Raw genomic sequence first — 25030 nt, 5'->3', positions numbered from 1 at the left:
AGGACAGAATCTGGCACAAGTCTGCGTAGTGGTAACTAAGGCTGCCCTGTCTCCGCCAACTCATCCGTAAGCAGCCTCTCCCCAAATCCAGGGCGCACAGGTTTTTCCGGGCACGGGGCTGAAAGGAGACTGAAGCCCAAGACAGTAGTGGACACAAGTGTGAGTCTGAAGGGCAAGGTTAAAAAACATCTTCAGGTCCCTTTCCATCCCGGTTTCCTCCTGAAGCGGCCACATCAGTGGTTAGAGACCCGGCACTCACAGGGCAGCATCAGGCCGCTTGGACCACGCTGGGCACCAGAAAAGCAACTGTTCGCCTTTGCTTTCACTCGAGAACCAAGGTGCCGAATGCTCTACATTTTAAAAAAATATTTTATTTATTTATTTGATAAAGAGAGAGGGATCACAAGTAGGCAGAGAGGCAGGCAGAGAGAGAGCGGGGAAGCAGGCTCCCTGCTGAGCAGAGAGCCTGATGCAGAGCTCGATCCCAGGACCCTGAGATCATGACCCGAGCTAAGGCAGAGGCTTTAACCCACTGAGCCACCCAGTTGCCCCTGGAATGCTCTATATTTTAAGAATAAAATCCCTCCCGTTTTCATGATCCCTTCTGTGAAAAGGTGACTTTGAACCACGGAAGGCAGGTTCATTGTCTTAGACGGAATACACTCCACTTTTTGTTTGCTTGGTGTTTTGTTTGCTTGTTTCCCTTGAAGACCGGCCTCTGCTTCCACGTGTCGTCGTGGGTTATGCACAATTACAGGACACGCTCCGCCCCCGCAGAGCCCCCCTTCCCCAGGCTGAGCCTGGTCCCAGCACAGCACTGAAGACAAACACACTTTTATGAAGTGATGACACGGGTTTCCTCTCGGTTGAAACTGTGTGCGTGGGGGTCGCAGGGCTCCTCCCCCATGCTGGCTCTGTGGCCAGCTGCCCGGAGTCCCTCTCTTTTAGTCCCCCTTCCCCCAGCCAACCCGCCTTCTTTTTGGTCATAAGAAACACCCCCAGATACAGCTGTGTTCAGACGGGACACCCACACCGGGGCCAGTGTATGCGAGGGAAAGATGGGTCAGAAGCCAGTGGAATGATATGAATATACAGGAAGAAAGGCTTTATTCTTCACACGCAGAGGAGAAGACACACCTCGTTCAACTCTGCGACGCATGCAGGACTAAAACCAATTAATAAGGAAGCCTAATGGATTGGGAATGTGCGTCCGACAGGAACTAGCTTTTACGGAGTTTTGACATGATTCATAGCTGAGGCAATCCGAGGGGCTTCTAAGGGCAAACGGAGGGGGGATTAGAATGCCGTGTGTCTCATGTGATCGCATTCATTTACTCACCACTATTTACCGAAGGCCTGTGGCCAGGCCCCGCGCTCTGTGCTGCTGGAACACCCCACATACTCCAGTGGAAGGAAGTGTTTTTGTCTCTCACCCTCTCCTTCCCTGGCTCCTGCCAAACACACGGCATTCGGGGACCTGACTTCTGCACCCACTGCCAGGTCCCCCAGACAAAAGGACATGGTGGGTTTGCGCTGACTCTTACCCCAGCTCAGGAGCTCTGGGAGCCGAAGCGCTCTGGGGCTCTCCATGGGCTCTGGGAGTGCGGTGGCTGTTCTCTGAGGTGCTCGCGCGGCCCTTCCCCTGGGACGGCTTGCTGCGTGCGAGGGCGGCCCGGCTGTCGTCGCACCCGTTGGGCAGGTCCTGGCCAGCTCTGGCGCGGCTCCTGGCTTGCCGGCGGCCCTCGCGCTCATCCCCGGGGGGCGCAGGGATGCTCCGTGACACCTTGTACCCGTGAGAAATCAGGAGGTCTTCTACGCTGTACATAATGCACCCGCTTCATCAAAGCCCCGTCCCTGGGACCGTCGCGCTGGCAGGACCCACACTGGAGGGACGACAGAGAAAGGCTTTGTGAGGAGTCACCGAGGGTCCCCGGAATGCGCCTGACACCTCCCGCTCCCTTTACTCCGACCCAAACCAGAGCCCGGTTACGCACAGGGAACAGTGGCCGCCCCACCAGGAAGCGCGGAGGCTCCACCTGAAGTCAGTCTCCATCCCATGGAGCCGGAGAGGGCGGACGTGGCCGGAGACCAGAGGCCCCACCTGAGGCCGGGGCCCTGCTGTAGCAGAGTCTGGACCAGTGTTTAAGCAACGATATGATTAACAGTGTCCACCACTCCCTCGCCCCCGTTCTCTGAAAACACTGGGCATAAGCAGCCAAGACAAAATAAACACGGGTCGGAAGCTGCAGTTTCTCAAAACTGGGAGTTTCTAAGAAGAGCGGGAACCAGAGCTGGCTTCACCTCCTGACACCTGGCGCTGCCATCCCGAGCCCTACCTCTGGCTCCGCGAGGGCGGGGCGGGCCCGGTCATCAGCACAGAGCCCGGAGCCAGGAAGGGAGGCTGGGAAGCCTCTGGATGGCACCACAGCGGGGACCCCACATGTCTCCCCTCATCCGGGAAATATGCAAGAATCATGTTTCTCCCCCAGGAAGCCCTGGGGCAGCTTTCCAGCCTCTCTGAGCCCGGGGGGCGGGGGCCACATCCCAGCTCCCTGCAGGGTACATGAATTCCACTGCGCCTCCTTCCCTGGGGCCACCGTCCAAAGGCCCCCCGCACTGCTGAGAACAAAGGAACAAGGAACTTGGGAGCCGGTGTAAAAGCAGGTGGGGCTGCCATGTTTATTTTTACATGAGGGAATCTTCTTTCCTGCGTCTTCCAGTGGCTCTGGGGATGGGCTGCGGGCCTGGCGGGAGCTCGCAAAGGCCGGGCCTGGAAGAGCAACAGGAGCGGGCCCCGCGCCAGCCCCAGGCCACCGGTGGGCGGAAAGCGCGCGGGGGCAGCCCCCGCGAACAATGGCCAGGAAGTGCCTGCTGGTCTGGGTGCAGGTGAAAGGCAGACACATGTGCTTCCTGTCGCTGCACATTCTGACTGGGGCCACCGCCGTTCTGCTGAGCAGGCACGTCCTCGCTCTTTATCACATGCTGGGTGATGGGGGCCCAAAAGCCCCGGCCGTCAGCACATCGGACTTTGGAAGCGGTCGATTTCCCATTAGGTCCCCCCCATTTCGTGGAAGGCTGACGAGCCCGGGCGGTTACTGCACAGTCCTACCCTCCTGACGCTCCTGCTACAGGCCTCGGAGGGGTTGGACCACTTGGGCCGTTCACATAGAAATGGAAGGACCAGAGAGGCGAGCATTTGCTCTCTGATTCAACTGAGCACGTGACTGGACTAGAACCTGCGGAGAAAGTGATCCCACGACGAACACAGGGCTAGAGGAACACCGAGGCCAGGCCGCGAGGCCAGGGTCCTCGTTTGGTTCAGGGCTACCCCCTCCCCTGCATCCAGCACACGGTAGGCTCTCTCAGGAAAGAGAACGCACAGATAAGAGAAAGGGACATCCCACCTAGGTTTTGGAGAGTGACAAGGAGCTCCCTCTATCAACTGCATGCCTGGGTGTCCGAGAGGGAATATAGACTTGGGGAACGATTATCTCAGAAGTAAAGAAATAACATGCCAGCAAAATCCTGGTGGCCTCCACCAGGGAGGGTCCCCACACTGACTGGCTCAATGTCACACGTCCAGGGGGCACCAGAGTTAACAGGGGAAGTTGGGTCTCACTACACTCAGCTTCTCTCTCTCATACTGGGTCAGGCTCTTCCAAAGCCAATCGTGCTGTCCTCCAAGTGGCCGCGCCACGCTTGGAGGAGTGGACAGCGTCCACCGCAGAGCCCGTGGGGCTGCAGTCCGCTGCCGGGGGGAAGGAGCAAAGGCCGCACAAAGCATGCATGTGTGGCATCATCCTCCTGAGGCAGGAGTCAGTGTCTAGTTGGTCTAGTCTGGCCACGTCAGCATGCTTATTCTGCTTCGCAAGCCCTCGAGGGGCACAACAATCCAGCCAAGCCATCTTCCGAAAAATATTCAAAGTCTAAGAGCCATGACTTGACCTTACAGGTCTGAGGTCAAAAGTGCACCAATTACTGGAAACGTCCAACCTGCTCTGTCTCACAGAGGCCAGCAGCCCGTGGGGAGCAGGAGTACGAAGCACAACAGCATGGGCATGCCCGGAGCCGTGCGGGTGGGCCGAGACCAGAGGGGATGACCCACGAGCCCCACGACCCAAACGAGTGTTCCCAGCCGCCATCCCGTCCACAAGGACGTCTCTCCCTTTGGTCGACTCTCTGCACCTTCTAATCCCAACTCAGAGCTGGGGTTTCTCCTCATTTCCACACCCCTGCTCAGCATCGCCACTCCCCTGGAGCCGATTTCTGAACAGCTCTGTGGTTCTTCCTGATCTCGATCGGATTCGGCTAACTTTCTTCAGCACCCTTATCTACTGAATACTTAATGGGTTGCCTTGAGAGGTAGCAAGCACCCCATCACAGACACATCGGTCCCAGGGGCCACCAGGAGAAGACGGTGACGTGCTGAGGAGACAGGCCTCCAGTGAACTTCTGGGCAAAAAGCTGTTCCTTTTAGAGTTTCTTTCTGACCCTGAGATACCAGCATTCTAAATCAACAGTATTTAATTTGATCGCCCACCCACCAACTCAAGGCATTGCTGTAAAGACAAACACAAAGCAAAATCCGACATAAATGTCAGTTATTCTAACAACAGATTGAACAACTTGGAAATGTATACGTACAGTTAAAGTGCGCAGTATCGGGTGTGGTGCTGACACCCACCCCAGCTGGGACCCCTGCAGGCAGTGGCTAGCTGCACCAGACGGCAGTTTTCTGACCTGCAGAATGGCATGGCTACTCTCTTCCATCCCACCAGGCTGTTCTGAGGACCGAATAAGATCTTGTGACAGTGTAAGTCACCGCGCAGACACAAGACGGTGGATGTAGCATGCTACAGTGGCCCTAGTTTGTCTCTGAAGAGTTACCTGCCTTATGAAAAGACTTCCCATTCATTGTTAATTTTCCCTTTGAAATTCAGACCATTTCCCAATTCCTCTTTTATCACTTAGGATGTAACTTTTGATTTCCAAGGTCATACCTGCTTTATATCACCCATATGTCTTGTCTTTTGCGAATGGACACTTCGACCTCCTTCCAAGTCACTTAGAACAGTGTTACCTTACACAGTCTGAAACACTAAGACACAGTTCCTGAGTGCCTATAATGCACGAGGCCCTGCAACGATAATAATGAAGACGACACATTCTTTGTCCTTGAGAATCTTACTGTCTTGCTGTACAGACTGCAGGAAAATAGGCAGACTAACCTGATCTCAAGGGGTCAAGGAAGCTTCTGGAAGATTGCTTCTAAGCCAAACTAATCCTCCACATCAAGGTAGACCTACACTGTAAGTTTGATTTTCCAGGCGGTTCATTTAAGAAAACTTTTCCTTTGCTACTTCTGTTTCCTTGTAGCAAATACTCATAGTGGAACATCTCGGAAGAGTGGTCACAACAGTGCCGGTGTCCCCATACAATCTCAGCTACGGGGGGGCTTCTAGCATGGGCTGGACCGAACACAACAAGAGATGAAGGAACCCACTTTAAATATCTTTTTCATTCCATGAATATCTAAATATCATCCATACAGAGGAAACATTTAACACAAGAACAAACAACTTTATTTCACTATATGCCCTCAGCAAACTTCTAAGGTAGCCATGAATGTCTCCAATTTACAGACAAGAAAATTGAGGCTGAGGGCCTGAGCTTGGAAGCACAAATCTGAGGTTCAAACCAAGGTTTGTTTAGCTTCAAAGCCCTTGCTACTTGCTACTATTTTAGGCTCACCCATCTCAAGTTCCTTCCTATCAAACAATACAAGTTTCTTAATTTACTAAATAATGCATAAAAATAAACAAGAAAAGATGAAGTCATGGCGGCATTAAAATGGAAACTGTATTTAAAAGGAAAAAAAAGATCTCCTTTGTTCCACTGGATTAAGATGGCTCTTGGATTCCTTCCTTATGCACAGCAGGCACACACAGGCCAGCACACACACGTACGTGCACACAAGCACACCTGTGTGCCCATATGCGTACACAGGCACAGGGCCCGTTGCCTCACTTGCCTGTGGTATTTTGATGGCAGGGCTTGCATTAATTTTAAATGCTCAGTAATAGGATTCATTCACAAATAGACCGTGTCATCGCTTCAAGACCTTCAGCGGACCTCGGATCATTTTTGGAGTCAGCCTCCTACAGAGCTATCGTAAAACTTGTTGGGTGACTCCGAGAAGCAGACAAACTACATCCATGATAAATGGGAAAGGAGCCAGTAACTTTTAGAAAGAAAAAAAAAAACAAAAATTAAATTCTAAAAGAAAAATGGTCGATATAGAAACAGTCGCTCTACATACAACACGGATAGAATTTGCACCTCGTGAGAGCAGGCCCTGGGAAACCACAGGAGTGGGCAAACGGGAAAGACTGCTTGACAGTCAGTGTGGTGGGGAGGTGGAGGATGAAAGTGGTTAGAGCAAGGACAGACGTGGGGACAAGTAGTTACAAGTTTCTTTACTAACATGTGCAGGTGGTAACAGAGGGGATGGGGACAAGGAGTGGAAGTACAATGGATTCTAGTCTTTGGTGACCAAGCTGATGGTCGTTTCATTGAGGAGAGATGGATCACAAATAACCAATAGCTATCGGTTGGAGGAGATGACAGGTAATTTGACTTTAATATAACCAACCCAGTCCCATAAAATTTTCTTTTTCCCAAATCCCACTTTCAAGTGGATTTTCCATCTGATTATTTGTCTCATCCAAAAAATGAGAATGAGATCACTTCCAGTAATCTTATTTTGTGGTAGATTTCTGCATCCTTTAAATATCAGCCCGGAGTGTTTCCGCGCAGGGTTGCCCGCCCCTTCGCTGTAGGGGGAGATTCTGTCACTCCTCGTGGCTCAGTACTATCTGTTCTAGCGCACTGAGCCTGAGACACTGCACGAAAGAGGGACGCTCCTTGGGCTTCAGTCTTCCCGAGAAGAAGTAAAATAAAGTTGAACTAGAGGTTCTTCGGGGTCCTTCTAGCTCTAGCCATCTGTCCCTCTCCTGAGCCTGTTCACCCTTGTGATGAGCAGCATGCCTTTCTAAGTCAGCTGGCCACAGTAACAAGGACACAGTTTGTGGCCATGACATAGAACAAAGCTAAGGAGGTCATGGGAAGAAAGAACCTCTGACTGTGAACGTGATTTGGGAAAAAGAAAATTTTATGGGACTGGGTTGGTTAAATTAAAATCAAATTACCTGTCATCTCCTCCAACCAATATCTATTGGTTAAAGAACCCCATTACCACCCAGAAAGGGCAACCAGGAGAGCTAAGCTATACGGCCACGCGGGGAGAAGAGGCAGTGGCGGGGGGTGGGGGGGGTGGGGGGGTGCGGAAGCCAGAGGGTACAGCAGCTAGCAACTCTCCATCCAGAGGTCCCAGAGCACAGTACTGGACACGTCTTCCAACTTATGTTACTCAGGACACTTGCTTTACACTGACCGTGCCAGGCACGGGGCTCTGGGCTGGAGATCAGAAAGACAAGCCCCATCCACGCCCTCCCTTGCTGACGCTATGGTCTACGTTGTGGTGTGTCCATTCCGCGCATGCTCATCATCAGAGGTGGAGACTGGCCAATGAATGTTACTTTGTAACATGTACCGTTTCCTCCTCCCTTTACATTTATAAAAATAAAAACCGTTTTTATTCTCATATTTACAGTCATAAGGCTCCCCGAGGCAGTGAAATAAAACTATTAAAAAGCGCATTAGATCAACCAAAACTTTCCTTCCTTGTTAAAAATTGCCTAAAACATGAACTGAAAATTAATAAAGGAAAGAGATAAATACCCATTAAAAATGTAAAACAGATGTTTACTCTCATTAGTAATCAAAGATATGTAAATTAAACCAAAATGCTAGTATTCACTGATCAAATTACTGAAGCTTTTAGAAGGCAGTATTTGTTGTAGGTGAGGACATGATGGGCTCTCCCATTTGTGGGTGTATGATTGTGTTGGTGGGGGGGGTCTGTTGTAAATGTGTATTTCCTTTCTTAAAAGTGATTGATATGCTATAAAATCTGAGACTCTGAGGGCTAATAATCTTTTATCTTGGAATCCATCCTACAGAAATAATCAGAAATACCCACAAAGTCATCTATAAACATACTTACTCAAGTCTTAATTATGATAAATAAAAAATTAGGCCGAATAAATGTCCATTTAAGATATGATTTAAAAGATTCTAATACATCCATATGGTAGACTTGGATATGTATGTGTATGTATAAAATTATGTTTCCGGATATACAACGGCACAGGGAAATGCTTATGGTACCATATTAAATGGTAAAGACAGGATACATATCCCTATGTTAAGTACAACAGTAATTTCATACACACACACACACGCACACACACGGGAGAAAAAAAACACCAGAGAAAACATATCAAATTATCAAAGGTGGTACTGCATTCTAGTTGTTTCTTTTTTTTTAATGTCCTTATTTATACTTCACTACATTTTATGATGTCCTGTCATGAAATATATTTGGTAGAACCATATGAAGTTGCCATGCTGCAGGGAAAAAATGGTCAAATATTGGCACTTTCATGTACTTTAACCTGATATGATTTCACCATCAGAAGAAAATTTAGGGGTGCCTGGCTGGCTCAGTTAGTAGAACAGGCAACTCTTGATCTTGGGGTTGTGAGTTTGAGCCCTACATTGGGGGTCGGGTTTACGTTAAAAATAAATATAAAAAAAAATTTTTAAGAACAGTTTCTTAAGTAGGATAGGAAAATGTATGTTTGAAAGATTGAAGACTTCATGAAAATAAAAGAAACACTGAAGAAAAAATGAACAGAGAATTATGTACGGTTCTACGAGTCTAGTATACGGCACATGTGTCCTATCTGCTACAGAGATTCTTAACCTGCTTCCAGTGAGCCAAAAGTTACATGTTCTGCTAATAAAATCTAATACAAGATTACAAACAGCATTCTAAGGGTCTTGATTAGACATTGTTACTCTTCTTGAAAACCTAAAACTTTTCAGTTATATTCACTGACATTCCATACTTAAGATGTAATTAGTCCCTCAAATTGTTGGCAGTTCACTGTAAATACTTCTTCAACTGACAACTTCTCAGTCTAATGTTATGATTAATATATAACAAAGTACTTTCTTTAAACAAGAGGTAAATAGCTAAGACCTAAAACAAAGCAGAATGGGACTCATTGCTAACTGATAAATGGACATTAATGCTTTCTGTGGGTTTCTCTTTTTAATTGTAGAACTGTGTATTTTATTATGAGCAACGGGATTGCCACTTCTCTTCCCAGTCTTAATAACTCAGGCAAGAACTCCATAGTTCCAGCTGAAGTTCTGGGCCAGTAAGCGCCCACACACCATTGTTACCATCACACGACAGTGATGGCCAGCTCTTGCCAGAGCCCTCAAGTTGTTAAAGTCTCCTAAACATAAAAAGCGTATTTAAGGGGCGCCTGGGTGGTTCAGTGGGTTAAGCCTCTGCCTTCGACTCAGGTCATGATCTCAGGGTCCTGGGATCGAGTCCCATATTGGGCTCTCTGCTCAGCAGGGAGCCTGCTTCCCTCCTCTTCTCTCTCTCTGCCTGCCTCTCTGCCTACTTGTGATCTCTCTCTGTCAAGTAAATAAATAAAATCTTTAAAAAAAAGCGTATTTAATCTGTGAAGTAATAATTTTAGGAGAGCAAACATCACTGAGTTAAGTTTCTTTAAGGTGACCAAAAAAAAAAAAAAAAAAAAAAAAAAGGGAGGTGGAAAACTTGGGTCTGAGATCAAAAGGATCCTGGAATGCTAGTCTTGCTGGGTTGGGTCAGTATTAAGGCACTGATTCCAAAACACAGAGAAGGAGAAGGAAAGTACCAAATGTTATGCACTTTATTTTTTTCATAAATATTATCTCTCCTAATTTTTTGCCTTTTCTCCCAAGGCTTGTGTGAACACACCCAGAAGTGCACATACACCCACGCACTCCTATCATCTTTTTCAGCTCTAAATTCTGCCATTACTGCTTTGGCGACCTCACCCTCTTCTTAGGAGCCCCATAGTACCTCAGTTCCATTTCTGGAAGATTAGCAGTCATTGAGAAAAGGAGTGAAGTTGGATAAGATTTTTTAAATCTTCTGGAATTTTTGGCTATTTGTAAAAATAACTGTAAAACTTAGATTAGAATGTAATCCCACTACTATCATGTAAATCAAACTCCATGTGTTAAGATTCCTGATATGGTCTATTTAACTTAAAACACACTAGTTTTCTTTTAAAATATTTTTAGGATAAAAGAACCAAGGTCTTACTATAATGTCAAAGTTTAAATGATTTCATATAACTTGTACATTATTTTCTAATTGCAAAAGTCATGTAAAGTTATACTAGCAGTAAACACTGCAAAATTCAGTGTTTCAATAACAAGTAAAAGTTCCCAGTAACCCCACTCTGCCAAGAAACAGTCTGGTTTCCATTTCTCCTACTACTCTTTGTATATACCTACAGTTGCTTTCTGCCTCTTCCCCCCTTTTTTTTCTCCTTTGAAATATATCTTGGTGTCTCTTCATAATAAACTATTTATTTCATTTATATACAAAAGAAACAAGCTTAGAGGTAAGCTATAGAAAGATCACCAAGAAGCAGCAAATTACAAGGATATTTTGGGGTCTGATAATTCATCTTTACTAGCTTGGCCTGTTCCCAGCTATATTACCTACAGAAAGTTTTTGGAAAAATATATTTAAGAAAAGCAAACAATCCAAATTTTATTTGACAAGACCATAAGCAGACAGAGGGGTGGTGGGGTGGGGCGGGGAAGCAGGCTCCCTGCTGAGCAGAGAGCCTGATGCAGGGCTTGATCCCAGGACCCTGAGATCATGACCTGAGCCGAAGGCAGAGGCTTAACCCACAGAGCCACCCAGGTGCCCTACAATCCAAATTTTAAACAAGATATCATCAATTTAAATCAAGATAATTGAGATTTTAGTATCAGGGTGGTTCCTACAGTTTTTCAATGACTTTTAGCATATTAAAGGCTATATCAAAGTACTGGAGACTGACCTTGCCTCCCCTAGGCCCCTGGCCCCAGCAAGTGATTGTCCCTCAGCATTCCTTAACTCCATAGGCTTGAAACAAAGCACAATAGCAAGGTTTTAATGAGTGAGATAACCCCTGCCATCCAAAAGGTGAAAAACAACAGCTGTTAAAAAACCAAATAAAGCGCAGTAATGGGTTCAGCACAGGCCTGAAATAGGATTTCAGGGAGATAGTCTTTGCTTATCAAAATCAAAACCACAACAGAACAATTGTTTCAAATCCAACGCTCCGTGTTCTAAACTCTCACTAGATTAATTAGTGTGAAGTCCCGCCAAGCTCATTAAAAGAGAAACTCTAGACTCCTGCAGCAGGGTTGGTGTTTACTGTCCTCCCAGACTAGAGGACTCTCCAGCGAGGACAATGAGAACTTGGTTTACTGATAGCATTTCTAGTTTATTTTTAAACTGCACTTAAAAAAAATTATACTCCAAGGATCTTTTCAGATTTTTTTTTTAAGCTGAAAACCTGGTCCTTATTTATTCTCCTTCTGTACCTCCAATCTCTAGTTGCATTTTATAGCTATTGATCAATAGGCCATAAGCTTCTAAGCTTCTAGAGTCTGTAACTACTCAGATGGGTCATTAGATAACTCTGATTAGATTGTCAAGCCTTCCAGGGCATGTGAACACTCAGGCACTTTTAAGTTATATTCCAAGGAGAGAGAAAGACAAAATTCTCTCTCTCTCCTTTTCTTCTGGCACAGACTTTCTCCATCCACCCAATCCCCTTAAATCTCTTGGGCCTGCCAAGGGCCTGACCTTCCATTCTCTGTAGCACAGGAGTAAAGTTTGCCAGGAGGAAGGCCCAGCAGATTAAGGCCTCCTTCAACAAATATTTGCTCACCCACTCTTGGGGAAGTGAAACTGCTACATGCTGTCTGCCCAGAGTAATAGTTAGGGACCTTCAGGACCGCTGTTCAGTTGGTAGCCGAGATTAAGACACGTAATACCAAGGTAAATACATTATGTTCAAAGCCACACAACAGTATGAGAAACCAAATGAATTTACTGAATTTTCGATTTGACACGCAAACCATCACAACTCCCCTGAACTAGAAATTGCATGGGATTTGATTTCTAAAACAACTGTACACACTTGCCTTGCTACATGGTCTTAATCCAGTCATTTTAAATTCTAAAACTGCCTGGCATCAGGCACTGTTTTCCTGAAGTTTAGCCTGTGACCACTCAGGTTGGAATACTGAGTCTGCCATTTTTGTCTAAGTATTTCTGGCTGTCTGAATCCTATGTCCCTCTACTCCCAGGAAACCTCTCCTCCCCTCCCTCCATACACCCATCTTCCAACCTTCACCTCAAATCAAATTTCTTTGCAGACCTGAAAAAAGCAAGAGACTGAAGACATGAAGATGTAGGGAAAACCTCGCAGCTGTATGGTCCACAGGACTTCATCCCTCTCCCCAAGACAGGCCAAGCAGATAGACTGAGGGAGGGACAGGCGAGCATGGGGGTAGCGGGAGGACAGGCAGAGGATGGGGGTGGAGTGGAGGGTGTTTTGCCTAAGCTAATTCCCCGAAGTCCTCTGCTCCTACAGAGTACGGATGAGCAAGGAACAGGGCATGACCACGCTGCGCTGGCGTAGAGTTCTCGTTTTTTAAAATTTTTTTCTCCAGTAGTGAAATCACAGCTTCTTTTTCAACCCCCCAGAAGAATCCGAGGCGCCGGGCACCACCTCCAGTGACAGGGAGCAAGAAGGGAGCTTTCAGCCGTAGGTGTTGAACCCCACTGTGGCCAGGGCATCTAGGCAAACCCTGGCATTCTAGGGTGATCTGATGGCGATTGGGAGGTGGGGTTTGGGGCGGGGGGCGAGGGTGCTCAGGAAGTCGGGAGTGCGGAGACCTGGGCGGGCAGCCGGGCAGGCAGACAGGCAGGCAGGCTCCAGATCCCATAAACGAGCTGATTAAGGAGATTTACAGCACTCTCAGGCGGGGCTCTTTCCTTTCTCCCACCCCTTTCTCTCTCTCTCTTTTTTTTCTTCTTCTTATTCTAATTCCTTTTTTTTTTTTTTTTTTTTTTTTTTGGCTTAACCACCAGCTGCCCGGGGCCGGGCAGCCCCAGGCACTTGCTAGGAAGCAGCGGCGATTAGCGCCCTAATCCCCGGTCCTGACCCCGAAGAGCGGGGCGCGCAAGGCCCGGCAGAGACCCAAGCAGGGAGGCAGGGAGGCAGGGAGCGCGGGGCGCGGCGGCGAGCTCTCAACGTCCCGCGGGCTGGTCCGGACGGCGCGCGGGGTGGAGGCGGGGGAGGGGGGGAGGTGGCCACTGTGGGAACCGGGGACCGCTGGGACTCTGAACAGTGGCTGTCAGTTCCTGGGGTGATGTCCGCGAAGTCGGGGCGCGCAAGCGAAAGAGGGGATTGGTTGGAGCCGGGCTGGCGGGGAGGACGCCGAGAGGAAAGCCCGCGACCCCCGCCGTCCCGGGCCCTCCCTGCGCAAGGGGCCAAGCGAGCGCTAACGCCGGCCGCGGCCCTCGGCGCCGGACCCTGGAGTCCCGCACCCGGGCTGGGCAGCTGAGGGACGGGGCCGCCCCCTCCCCGCAAAGCGGGCGCTCCCTCACCCCGAGGCTGCAGGCAGGGGGCTCGCGGCGGCCGGGCCGGGCACCGTGCGGGACGCCCGGGACGGGGGTGCGGACATCCCCTAAAGCTGGGGGAGGCTCAGACCCGAACAACGTCCGGGCTGGAGAAGTTGGGGGCGAGCGCGGGAGGCTGGGGGCGAGGCCCGCGTAGCACCGTGGAAGCGGGCCAAATGGACTGCGGGAGTCACAGGGGCGAGAGACGCCGGGACTTACCGAGCGGTTCCCTCATGCTGCCCCGCGCCGCCGCCGCCACTCCGGCCGGCCGGGGACCAGCGCGACCCGCCCCGCTCGCTGCCGCCACCGCCGAGCATGCCCGGAGCCGCCGCCGCCCGCCCCACCCACCCTCGGCCTCGCCCCACCCACCCTCGGCCTCGCCCCACCCACCCTCGGCCTCGCCCCACCCACCCTCGGCCTCGCCCCACCCACCCTCGGCCTCGCCCCACCCACCCCCGGCCTCGCCCCACCCACCCTCGGCCTCGCCCCGCCCACCCTCGGCCTCGCCCCGCCCGGATCCCCGCCCACCGCCCGCCTCGCCCCGCCCTCCTCCCCGCCCCTCCCGCTAGGCGGTCTCCAGGCTCAGACTCTCTCTCCGCGGGGGGGCGGCATCTGGGTGGGGAGCCTAGCTCCCCCGCCTCCTGCGGGCCCTGCCTGGGTGGGTCCTCCCAAAGGCACAGGTGAGCTGAACAGCCTTCTCTCTTCCTGTACTTGGGTTCAGACGGCTTCGACCCTGTGCTAATGTACGCACACACACACACACACACACACACACACACACACACCTCAAAAATATTCACATACGGATGCATCCACATTCGTGTATAATCACACAGATGCGCACCAACACACCCATATGCAGTCACATACAAGCTCGCACACATAGACACACACAGACACACACAGACACAAAGACACGCATAAAACACGCAAACACCCGTACACACCGTTTCACAAAAACACAATCATGGAAGTGGTGAAGAGCAGAAAACAGTGCCAGTGACAACGGCTTAGTGCTTGGGATTTCCTTGTTTAAAAAAAGACCTCTAAGAGTCTTAACTATAGGGCCCCAGGAGACTTTAGAGGTCAGTCTATCCTCTCCTGTGACAGATGGGGAAACTAAGGCCAGGAGTGGGATCTGCCTAAAGGCAAGAGTAGGAGGAGGTCAGTGGGAGAGTTCAGGCTAGAATGAACAGTTACCTCCTAGCCCACTCTCTTTTTCCCTGGCAGCTGTGATTAGACTGCAGCCAGGTCCGTTCAAGGGCAAAAGCCTTGTACTCTGGAGGGTGGAGAAAAGACATGAAGTGTTCAATTTTGCTGATGAGTTGAGGAGAGGGAGAGGGTGTCAGCTAAGTCGAGTCCCCAGAGCTGAACATGGATGGCAGAGCAGACAGGAATCCCTGCAGAACGAATTTTTAGAAAACCTCTTAGAGTTAGGGTTGTGCTCACTGTAACAACACCAGTAATACATAAAGTTGTTTGGCCTCTCACTGTGGATGACCCCAGTCTGAGCCCTTCATATGCATTACTTTCTGGTAATCCTCACCACAGTCCTATTGTGGGGTGGGGGGGTGGGGGGAGGGTGCATGGAACACTGGAGCTCCGGGAGGCACACAGATAGAAGTTGCAGAATCTGGCCAAAGACCTTTGCTCTGAACACTAGCCACAAGGAGCATATAAACTAAGAGAGAGAGGAAAAAAAAAAAAAAAGCCAAACACACTAGTGCTGGAGAAGAAAAACAATATGATCCAGTGCGGTGTGTGGCATTATCTACAGGGCTTCTGAGTAAATCCCATCGGGGAGAGGGGGCAGACAGGACAGCATGATCAGGTGCTTGAGGAAGGCACAGATCCCAATTTGGGGTGCTTCTGTCACTTTCTAGATGTGTTACTTGACTTCTGTCCTTCTCAATCTCCTCTCAGACAAAATGGGGAGAAGGAGATAGTGCTCACGTCCTAGGAAAGCCATAGTACTGTCACAGAGTGAACGTGCAGAAACTGACAGTTCCTACCATGGTGCTTGTACTAACTGTTCTGTGGTCTGGAGCCACCGGGGAAGGCTTTGTGGGGGGCCCGGAAGGACAGCTGCCTTGGGTCTAGGCAGAGGCGAAGGGTATCATCTCCAGACTGAGGGAGTAAGATGAGAAAAAGAGAAAATGAATTGCAGAGGCTTTTGTGGAAAATCATAGTCCTAGGCGGTGGTGCTATTACTTCTTGCCATAAACATGTCTTTCAGGGACAGAATGTTTCAATGACACACAATTCCCATTTGTCCTCAATTTGTCAACTCAATGAAATAACTTTTCCTTCTTGTGGAACACCTATACGTGTCCAGCCCTCTGCAGACCCATATGGAGCCAAATGTTCCTGCGAGATCATTTATCAGCCAGCAAACCGATTAGAACAATATGATATTGTTGGGTTTTCTGGGTCAACCCTGCAGAAGTTGTACAATGGAACTGAAATGCTGTATGGTTGCAGTAGGAAAAAAATTTTTTTGAAGAGATGCTAGAAACTAAGCTAAACCCACCCAAATAAAGTTTAATGAGAAATTATGTTTCAGCAGCAAGTTTGGTAAGGGCAGATTTAATTAGAAGAAGATAATGAGATTGAGCCACTGTGGGTTCTGAAGATGACTCTGCGATTTTGAAGATTTCTGTGGTCGCTGAGCCCTGGTTCTTTATCACGACAACCTCAGTTCAAACTGTTTGGCTTCCCCCTTTCTCCAGCACTGATAAAGCCCTAGCCCTGCTCTGCTGATTCCCAGCCATGACTAAGGCCATTTGAGATGAACAAGCAGAATGAAAACAGGACAGGAGCTGGGGAGTAAGGAGGGAGGCGGGAGATTTTTTTTCTGAAGATTTGAGAATAGAATAATGATGAAGGAGGTTAAGGTTGAAAAGATACATAAGTATCGGAGGGTTGGGTTGTCTGAATCACAATGTAAGAAGACAGAGGTGCAGGGGAGGGCGGTGCTTCCCCAGAGGAGGATAAAAGTTGGTAAGGTCCGTCCACTGGGCCAACTGGTGAGCGGCACACAGCCACAAGACCACGGATATGGCACGTGAGAAACCAGATCCACAGCCGCGTGTAGTTTCATGTTGTCTATACATGCATGTATGTGTTTGTTGGTTGTTATGTTTTTAGGAAAAAAAAAGGATTTTTCTTTTGTACGTTGGGACTCTGTAACTCAGAAACCACCTGCGTCAGTTTCATTTTGGCGGTAGGAAGAATCACAGTCCTTCTCCTCACCACCCACCCCACTTTCCTGCAATTTCAGTCCCTTCTTCCTACCTACTTGATTTGGGGAGGTTTAAACACAGAATATCTATCTGCTGCTTCTGTGATATGTGATCTAAATTATGATTTAAACCAACCTTGAGCATGACGCCCTTAGAAACCCAGCACTGGCCCAGGGAACGTGTGTCCGGACCAGCTCTGGGCGCCCGAATGTCCCAGCCTTCCTCTGAGTCCGAGAGAAGGGATTTCACAGACTCAGGAAGGAACTCGGATTATTGAGTCATCAGGGCAGATGTGCGATGACCAGAGAAAGAATGCTTAATGGCCACTTAAGAAAAAAGAAGAAGAAAAAAAAAAGACAAAACTGTTGTTTAATTCCCTGCTTTTTCAAGGACCTAAAATAACCCTCCTCCCTCCTTGCTTTGGGGCTGTTTTGTGATGACCTACTATAAGGTTTCCTTTAGTTGACTTAGATATTCTTTGATGTTTTTCTTTGTCAGAAAAAACACTACCAGTCCTCAATTTTTTTTAAAAGATTAATGTCCCTGATAAAACCTTGAAGTCCTTCTTGTTGACTCGTTCTAACAGTCAGACAATAATAATACAAACACTGGAACAGGTGCCAATAAACCTAATTTTTTAGGTAGTGCCATGCTATATATTAATTCAGAGAGCAGTCTGCATAATTACTTTTAACCATGAACTAGAAGTCTGTTTCTCAAAGTGCGTTCCATGGACCACCTCGTTTAGGATTAACTGGGGGTTTGATGGATAGCCAGGTGCCTGGGCCTGATCCATATCGGGCACAATCAGAATTTCTTATTACTACAGTTGAGACCCAGCAATCTACACTTTACGTGAATGTCCAGTAAGTGTCCAGATGATTCTTACACACAGGAAAGTTTGAGAAGCGGGGATAGAGCACAAGAAATAAAAATCGTGTGTCAAAAGCCTAACAGAATGATTAGCCCATGATAAACATTCAAGAAAGACCAGAGCAATGTCCTCGGGAGTAAAATTCAGGAGGCGTCTGTTAACCATTGACTTAGACAGCAACAGTTAGGGCTGTCAGGGCACCAGCCCAGACAGAAAGCTTCTAATCCTGGGCATTAAGAGAATAACAAATATTTTTTAACCCTATGCATTCATTCTAAGGAAAGTGAATCTGCAGAGTTATTGCATGAGAAAAATCATTTTTGATTATTTGCTACTTCTTTGTCAGCTTTTTCCTCTCTGAGGCTACGCATTAATGGGAAACAGCCTCTCTGCCTCTCTTCCAAGCCCTGTCACCACCCTAGCGAAGGGTGGCTGTTTACTAGTGGTTGACAGAACATTCCAAGCATCCCCCTGCCTGCAGTCTGCGATTCTTGGCCAGATTCATTAGGAAAATCCTGTTTTCCTATCCTCCCGGGAATGACAGTGGCTGGCTGGGATCCCACTGGTACAAGGGAGACACACATGTGGCCCCAAGAAGACAATGTTGTGGCTGTCCAGACACGGGCACCCCCGAGCTGCCTCTCTTCTCATCACACACAGGCTCATCAGGAACCAACAAAAAGAACTCTAGCATTTTCTTTAACCCCGTGTGACTTCTCATTTAAAAAAATGGGAACTATGTGAACAACAACAAAACAAGTTGTTTACCAATATTAATTGCAAGAAAAAAAGAAAGGAAAAAAAGCTTCCATTTGGGGTGAGAATGACATATTGGCCTTTTAGTAAGACGGCGATGGCTAGCCACACAGAAATGACACCGCATTGTGCCGGACAAGTGGGAACTACCTTTTATTTCATGTTTCTTCTATGCCAGAGGCTGATAGGCCCTGATCTGCATCCTTCCACGTCTATAAGGGCAACATCCATTACCGGAGTGGGATGACTGCAAAGCAGTGAGGCCAGCTGAGCATCGAAGAGAATGGAAATCTCCCACACAAGAAAGCTTTCTATGACTTGGCACGTTTGCCTCCGTGAGACCCCTACAGCATTCTGCTTAAGCTGCGAGGATGGACCACGGCCTACGCTGCATTTCAGCTCCTAGATTCTGAGTTCCCAGGGGAAAGGATCGGTCACCCCCCGCCCCAAACGTGTTTTCCTCCATTCTGCGTTTGTCTGTTCCGCATCCATGAATTACAGTGCAGGGCCCACCTACCAGCCACAGCTGTTTCCAACCCCCTGTGATGCAGAGCCCATTCTCTAGACCACCTCGGTACCAAACTGTCACACTCCAAGCCAGTATGTCCCCTGGTTTGGGACCATCCCACCACCCCGAAGCCTACTAGAATTCTTCAGACCAGCCGATCCTCAGTTTTTTCCCCTAACCCTGCCTTGCCTTTTATACATCGAGACCCCAATAAAGGCCGTGGTCTGTGCTTTCCCCATGCTCCTTTCTGTGTCCTGGTGGACACTGGTGTCCCCCACCCTGCCCGTGCCCCTTGCATGGCGTGCCACGCCTCGCGTTTCTAGGGCAACTGTGAGTAACTTTACACTCGGCTTTCAGTGGCGCCGACCTCTCCACGTTGTCACTCAGTCACCTTTGTTAAATCAAGACCCAGGTACAAATCAGTCCCTCTGTTTGCCCCAACCTAGCCCCATATCCTTGGCAGCTAGATGAGACAACTGTCCATTGAGCTGAATTGGTGACTGTCTCTGAAGCGGAAAATGATCACAGAAACTCAACCCGTACAAGTCCTGAGCAATAAATCCTCACCATGCGAATGGGGCCAAAACATTCAGCTGAGGGTCAGAGTTTACCAAAGGAAAACCGGCCAGCACTTCTAAGAAAATGACCAGTTTCCTTGAATTATTTATTTGCTTGTTGTGAGTCTGTTTTTTGAGTGTTACTTTTGTTTTTTCCGTGTTATGCCTTAAAAAAGTTTACTGTCCTCAAACTCTGTTTATTGACCTCTTAAGTACCTGGGTGATACATATACCACCCAGAGGGCATGCTAGTTGTCTCTTTGGTTTAATCCACCAGAAATTAAATTTTCCAAAAGCAAACTGTATGAAACATGCAAAAAAGAGAGGACAAAGGGAGTAATTAGTAGTTTGCAGGAAGGCAACCAATAGACACGAAACATAATTCAGAGAAAAGAAAACAAATCATCAGTGAAAGTCAGCTTTTCATCAGCAATGGTCAAAAAGTAACAATGGAAGAAACAATAGAAGTCTGAAGCCAGTGTCTCATTCGGCTCGAAAGTTGGTGAGTACGTTCGATAGCGGCTGCAATGTTTCTTTCGTCACCCGCCCTCCCCTGATAACTTGGTTGGTGCGTCTGCAGGCTTTGCCGATAAGACCCAGCAAGACTCCGCATTCCAGAGCCTCGGTCCTGCCTGGGAACCTAGAGCGCACTTCTGCCATTGGAAGCTGAACGGAGCACAGTTCGGAAGTCAGCTGGAACCGCACGTACTTTTGGGTTTTGTCAAACTAGCAAGTGTCTTCGTTCTTTGTCTAAACATTTTTACCGTCTTCCCTACAGTTCTGGATGCCGGGAATGTGCATCAGACCTTTTGCTCAAACCACCAAATACCTGAAGGTTACCATGACTAACTAGTCACAGAAGGAGTACGAAACCCGCTCTGCTCCCCCTCTCTCTGCAGCATACACTGGCGCTGCGATACCATACATTCTAGGAACAGATGATACTCACGAATGCATCTAATATCCTTTCCAGAGAACCTGCCTTCTTCGTGGTCAAGGGCCACCTGTTTATCAGTAGGCAAACCTTTATATAAGGTAATAGTGGATTTTATATGTTGAAGCAGGTTCCCTGCAGAGCAGGGAATGTTATATGTTGAAGGATTAATTTAAAATGTAGAAGAATATTTCCTAGGGCGCCTGGGTGGCTCAGTGGGTTAAGCGTCTGCCGTTGACTCAGGTCATGATTCTGGGATCCTGGGATTGAGTCCCGCCTGCATGGGACTCCCTGCTCTGCAGGGAACCTGCTTCTCTCTCTTCTTCTGCCCTTCTTCCCTGCTGGTGCGCACGTGCACACACACACACACACACATACACACATGCACATTCTCAAATTTTTTTTAAAAAAGTGTTTCATAGTTATAAATTCTTTGCTGCTACCTCATAACAAATTGTTCCATTGTTATTATTATTATTGTTATTAACTTTTCCCAGATTTCCTAATGAACTGTAGTGTGAACAGGGCACCAGCACATGGGGAAGGGAAATCCTGACAGAGGTGGGAACATGGGGACCAAAGTTAGGAACGTGGGGACCATTTGCAGGATGGCAAATCTGATTTTCAGCCATTTGATGTAAAATTTTAAGGTATAATAACTATGTTTAAGGGAATATATTTAAAAGTTAAAAAGCAGGGGAGCCTGGGTGGCTCAGTCAGTTAAGCAACTGACTCTTGATTTTGGCTCAGGTCATGATCTCAGGGTCTTGAGATCAGATCTAACCCAGGGTCAGGCTCTGCACAGAGTCTGCTTGAGACTCTCTCTCTCCCTCTGCCCTTCCCCTCACTCATGCTCTCTAAATAAATAAATAAAATCTTTAAAAGCTAAAAGATTTTCTCTGAGGTGTATTTGAAATGCCAGTATAAAGATAGCAAGACCCCACACTTGGGGAAGACCAAATCCTCGCCCTCCCTCATAAAGGCAGGTGCCATGAACCATCTTTAGTTCCCACATAACTCTCACTGCTGAGGTAAGTCTATTTATTGAACATTCCCACTTATTAGTCTACTAATATCTCAAAATAAGCGCCTGCCTTCCTGCAGCATGGCTATGTGCCCAAAGGCCTCCTTCATCCCGCCAGATTGGGAGTTCCTTCGGGGCAAGAGAGCTGAGGACAGCTGCCATTCACAACAGAAACCACGAAGATGAGAAGCGTCACCGTCTGAATCTGTTGCAGTATAAACCCGCAGAGCTGCGGGCCCTTTGCAGAAGGGTGAGTGGTGTGAGGTCATCGGCCAGGAACCTAGGGGCGGGGCCCGGGAACCTGCCTTTTAAGCAAGTTCCTGGATTCTAATGAGCCCCGAAGGTTAAGAGGGGCAGCTCGTGACCTATCCTAATATTAATTTGCCCCTACCGGCAGGTTGTCCTGGTCCCCCCTTTCTGCTGGCTCCGCAGGTCTCGTTAACCGCCAGGCAACCAGCCGCCAGGCAACCAGCCCCCCGGCTGGGGGAGCTCAGTGCCTTGACAGTAACGTGCCTCCCAGTTCCCCTGCTTGTCAGGAGGTGATATAACCTGAAGGAAGAAATACTTAGGCTCCGGGGTCAGGCAGATTTGGCTTGGAGCTCCATGGGGCTGTTTAAGAATTGGGTGTCTTCCGTTCTCTGAGCCTCAGTTTATATGATGACAAACCACAATCTGGTTTTGAGGAGTAAATGAGATACTTTGTGGATGTCTTCAGCACGGAGTCAGCATTCCATAAGTGTAGGCTGTTCTTTCGCTGCCCTCTTCATGGGGTTCGTGTGAGAATGCATGAGGGAAATGCAGGGCACCTGGCACGTCATAGCCCTCTGCAAACACGAGCTATTAGTGTCTTCAGTTTCAAGCAACTAAATATAACTTATGAGCACAGTGCCTTCATTTGTTGAGAAGCAAGGGAGGAAACTATTTCTATATTCATTTGCTTTTTATAGGAAAAAATGTTACAGAGATACTAGACGATTAACAAATTTTAAGAAAGACTGTTCCACTTAGCCTTTTAGATGGAAAGCAAGATTGGCATTTCCTTCCCTCCGTTCTTCCTTCCAGGCGAGGGAACTGTATCGCAGAGAGCATGTGCATTCTCAGGTTAAAACAAAGTGTTAGAACTCCTTAAGGGTACTGAAATAAAGAGTTTAGTCCAGATACTATGTGAAGCAGGATATTTAGAAAAAACTTCATTTTTCCAGGGAGCCCAGGTATCACAAGATTCCAAGAGAACATTTTAATAAGAGCTCTCTCGGTGGGGCACCTAGGTGGCTCAGTTGGTTGAGTGTCCAACACTCGATCTCAGTTCAGGTCTTGATCACAGGGTCCTGAGTTCAAGCCCCGTGTTGGGCTCCATAAAAAAATAAAAATAATAAAAGGACTCTTATTTAATGCGAAATGTGAATTCTCAGAGCTTAATCGGAGCATATGGCTCTGTGTGTATATGCGTGGAGGGCAGTACAAGAACTAGTTTTCAGGATTCAGAAGACCAGTTTTGGCCCAGTGACGAGAGGATGAATAAATGTGTTAGAAATCTTGACAAAAATACTGTGGACAAAATAGCCATCTGATACTAAGCCAAGCATATACTTTGAAGCATATATGAGCAGGATAAATTTACATGACTCTTCTTCTAGATATTAACACCTACTGTATCTGTGGCTGGCCCACTACCGCACCGCCTTTCACCCCTTCCTTCCAAATGTAATGGAAGGACGCCCCGTAGGCAGCTGACCAAGGTGAAAGGAACGCAACCAGACTATAAACCTACTGAAAGTTTCAGTGATTTCAAGATTAAGTACCCTAATGTATCTTGGGCCAAATTCTCCGGCCTAAACATCCAGAAGGGTCAGCCTGGCTATCTGAGCCTGGCTTCCAAACGTTCCCAGGCAGGCAGCGTCTCACCTCATGTATGAGTGGGTCATGGCAGGGGGAGTGTTGATGCAAACAGCTCAGCAACGGTTTCCAGGGAAAGGCAAGATCTGCAGCTGTGTGCTTACCCCCAGCTGCCAGGGATCCCCCTGTGGAGGAGGAATCCAAAAAGGCTCTGAGCTGGGTTGTGGGAGAGGAAGGTCACGGAGCGTACCTCACCTGTGGCTTGCCCACCCTTCCCTTCCCTGTATCCATCACATCCCAACACAGGATGCTTCTCCTATGTGAAGCAAAACCTTCTTATTCTTAGAAGGCAGGCCCCCTCCTTTGCATTTCTGACCTCAGACTATCTTTAAAAGATTTATTTTATTTAAATTCTGGTTACACAAACAGGAAATCTATATGGACTCTTAGGAAGCATCTTATTCTTTCATGGGGAAAAAAGGTCTTGGAATCCAGAATGGAATGGGTCGGGGTTGTCCTAACCTCTGAAGGGAAAGAAATGTGCTTTGAAAATGAAGGCTCTAACACAAGCACATTTCCCCTCCACTCCCAGGAAAAAGCCCATAGAAGAGATTCTGTGACATGTTGCTTTCAATATGTTTTTAGTAGGATTCCTGAGGAACAACATGCTCTTCTCATTAGACCTGTTAGTCTGGTGTCATCTCACCCGGCTTTCTCCCAGTTCTACGGAACGGCTTCACTGATTTAACATTCCTGTCGGGACCCATGACCCTGGGTAACTGTCACATAATCATTGAGCTGAGGGCCCTCTAAGGAGATCCAGTGCCCAAGGGGTGCTCCGACTTTGCTGGACTTCGAAGCGAAGCTGCACCCCATAGCCACTCTAGGAACTTACAATCGTTCTGGATAAAAATGCTTCCATACAAGCAAGTCGGTGTCACGTCAGAAATGCCAAGCACCAAACACTGGCAGATGCCAACCCGTCAGGTTCATGCCGTCAGATCATGGAGCAGCACAGTGGAAAAAAACTGAAGTGAGTAGGATGTCGGGGAGATGGCCTCGAAATTAGGGCAGCTTGTTTTTGCTTTACTAGTATCTGCCGAAGGGGGAAGAAGTCCCCTGGAAGAATCAGGGTAAAATCAACAGAGCTGTCCTGCCTCTGGTCTGCTCTGTTCTCCTGTCACGGCTGTCTCCTCATTATAGTAGAACACTTATTCCCAACATTGCCATTTGTTCCCAATCTTCTTGACTGAGATGACAAATGGAGTTAGCCTGATGCTTCCTGGGGCGTAAGTGTTTTCACTTCTAATTTACAAATATGGTTCAAACAGGACTTTTTGAGCATTTGGTGCCCACCCAGAATCAGGACAGTTTCTTCTTTCTAGAGATAGAATGCCAATGCTTTTCTTTTGTTGAAAGAGCGCCACTGTCCAGGTGTTCGTTGATTGCAGGAACCACAGCCGGAGCTGAGTTACCAAGTGTAGTCCTCCAAGGCGGCGGGTCTCCCTCGGCCAGATGTAGGAACAGGGCTTGCCGCTTTAGCGAGGGATGCATCCCCGAGCTGGCCCGTCGGCCCTGCTGGAGTTTTGTGCCACAGTGGTGATGCGCGCTCCGTGTGCGGTTAGGACACTACAAG

General features: G+C 48.3%; 1 protein-coding gene across 2 annotated transcripts in view; it reads right to left on the bottom strand.

Annotated features, from left to right (window-relative positions):
- JCAD (junctional cadherin 5 associated) overlaps positions 1-25030 on the bottom strand; it is a 78150-nt gene that overhangs the window by 26622 nt on the left and 26498 nt on the right. The window contains exons 1-2 of one of the 2 annotated variants that reach the window (XM_046012647.1): positions 13883-14008; positions 1545-1883 (exon numbers count right to left, since the gene is read on the bottom strand). In XM_046012647.1, coding sequence (XP_045868603.1) covers positions 1545-1825 — 281 coding nt within the window. In that variant the 5' untranslated portion in view covers positions 1826-1883; positions 13883-14008. Of the gene's footprint in view, positions 1-1544; positions 1884-13882; positions 14009-25030 lie in introns of those variants that run through there. The other variant, XM_046012648.1, reaches the window with a different exon arrangement.

The sequence above is a fragment of the Meles meles genome, chromosome 7, assembly GCF_922984935.1.
Source record: "Meles meles chromosome 7, mMelMel3.1 paternal haplotype, whole genome shotgun sequence".
Taxonomy (NCBI): domain Eukaryota; kingdom Metazoa; phylum Chordata; class Mammalia; order Carnivora; family Mustelidae; genus Meles; species Meles meles.
This window is presented reverse-complemented; position numbering and strand designations above follow the sequence as displayed.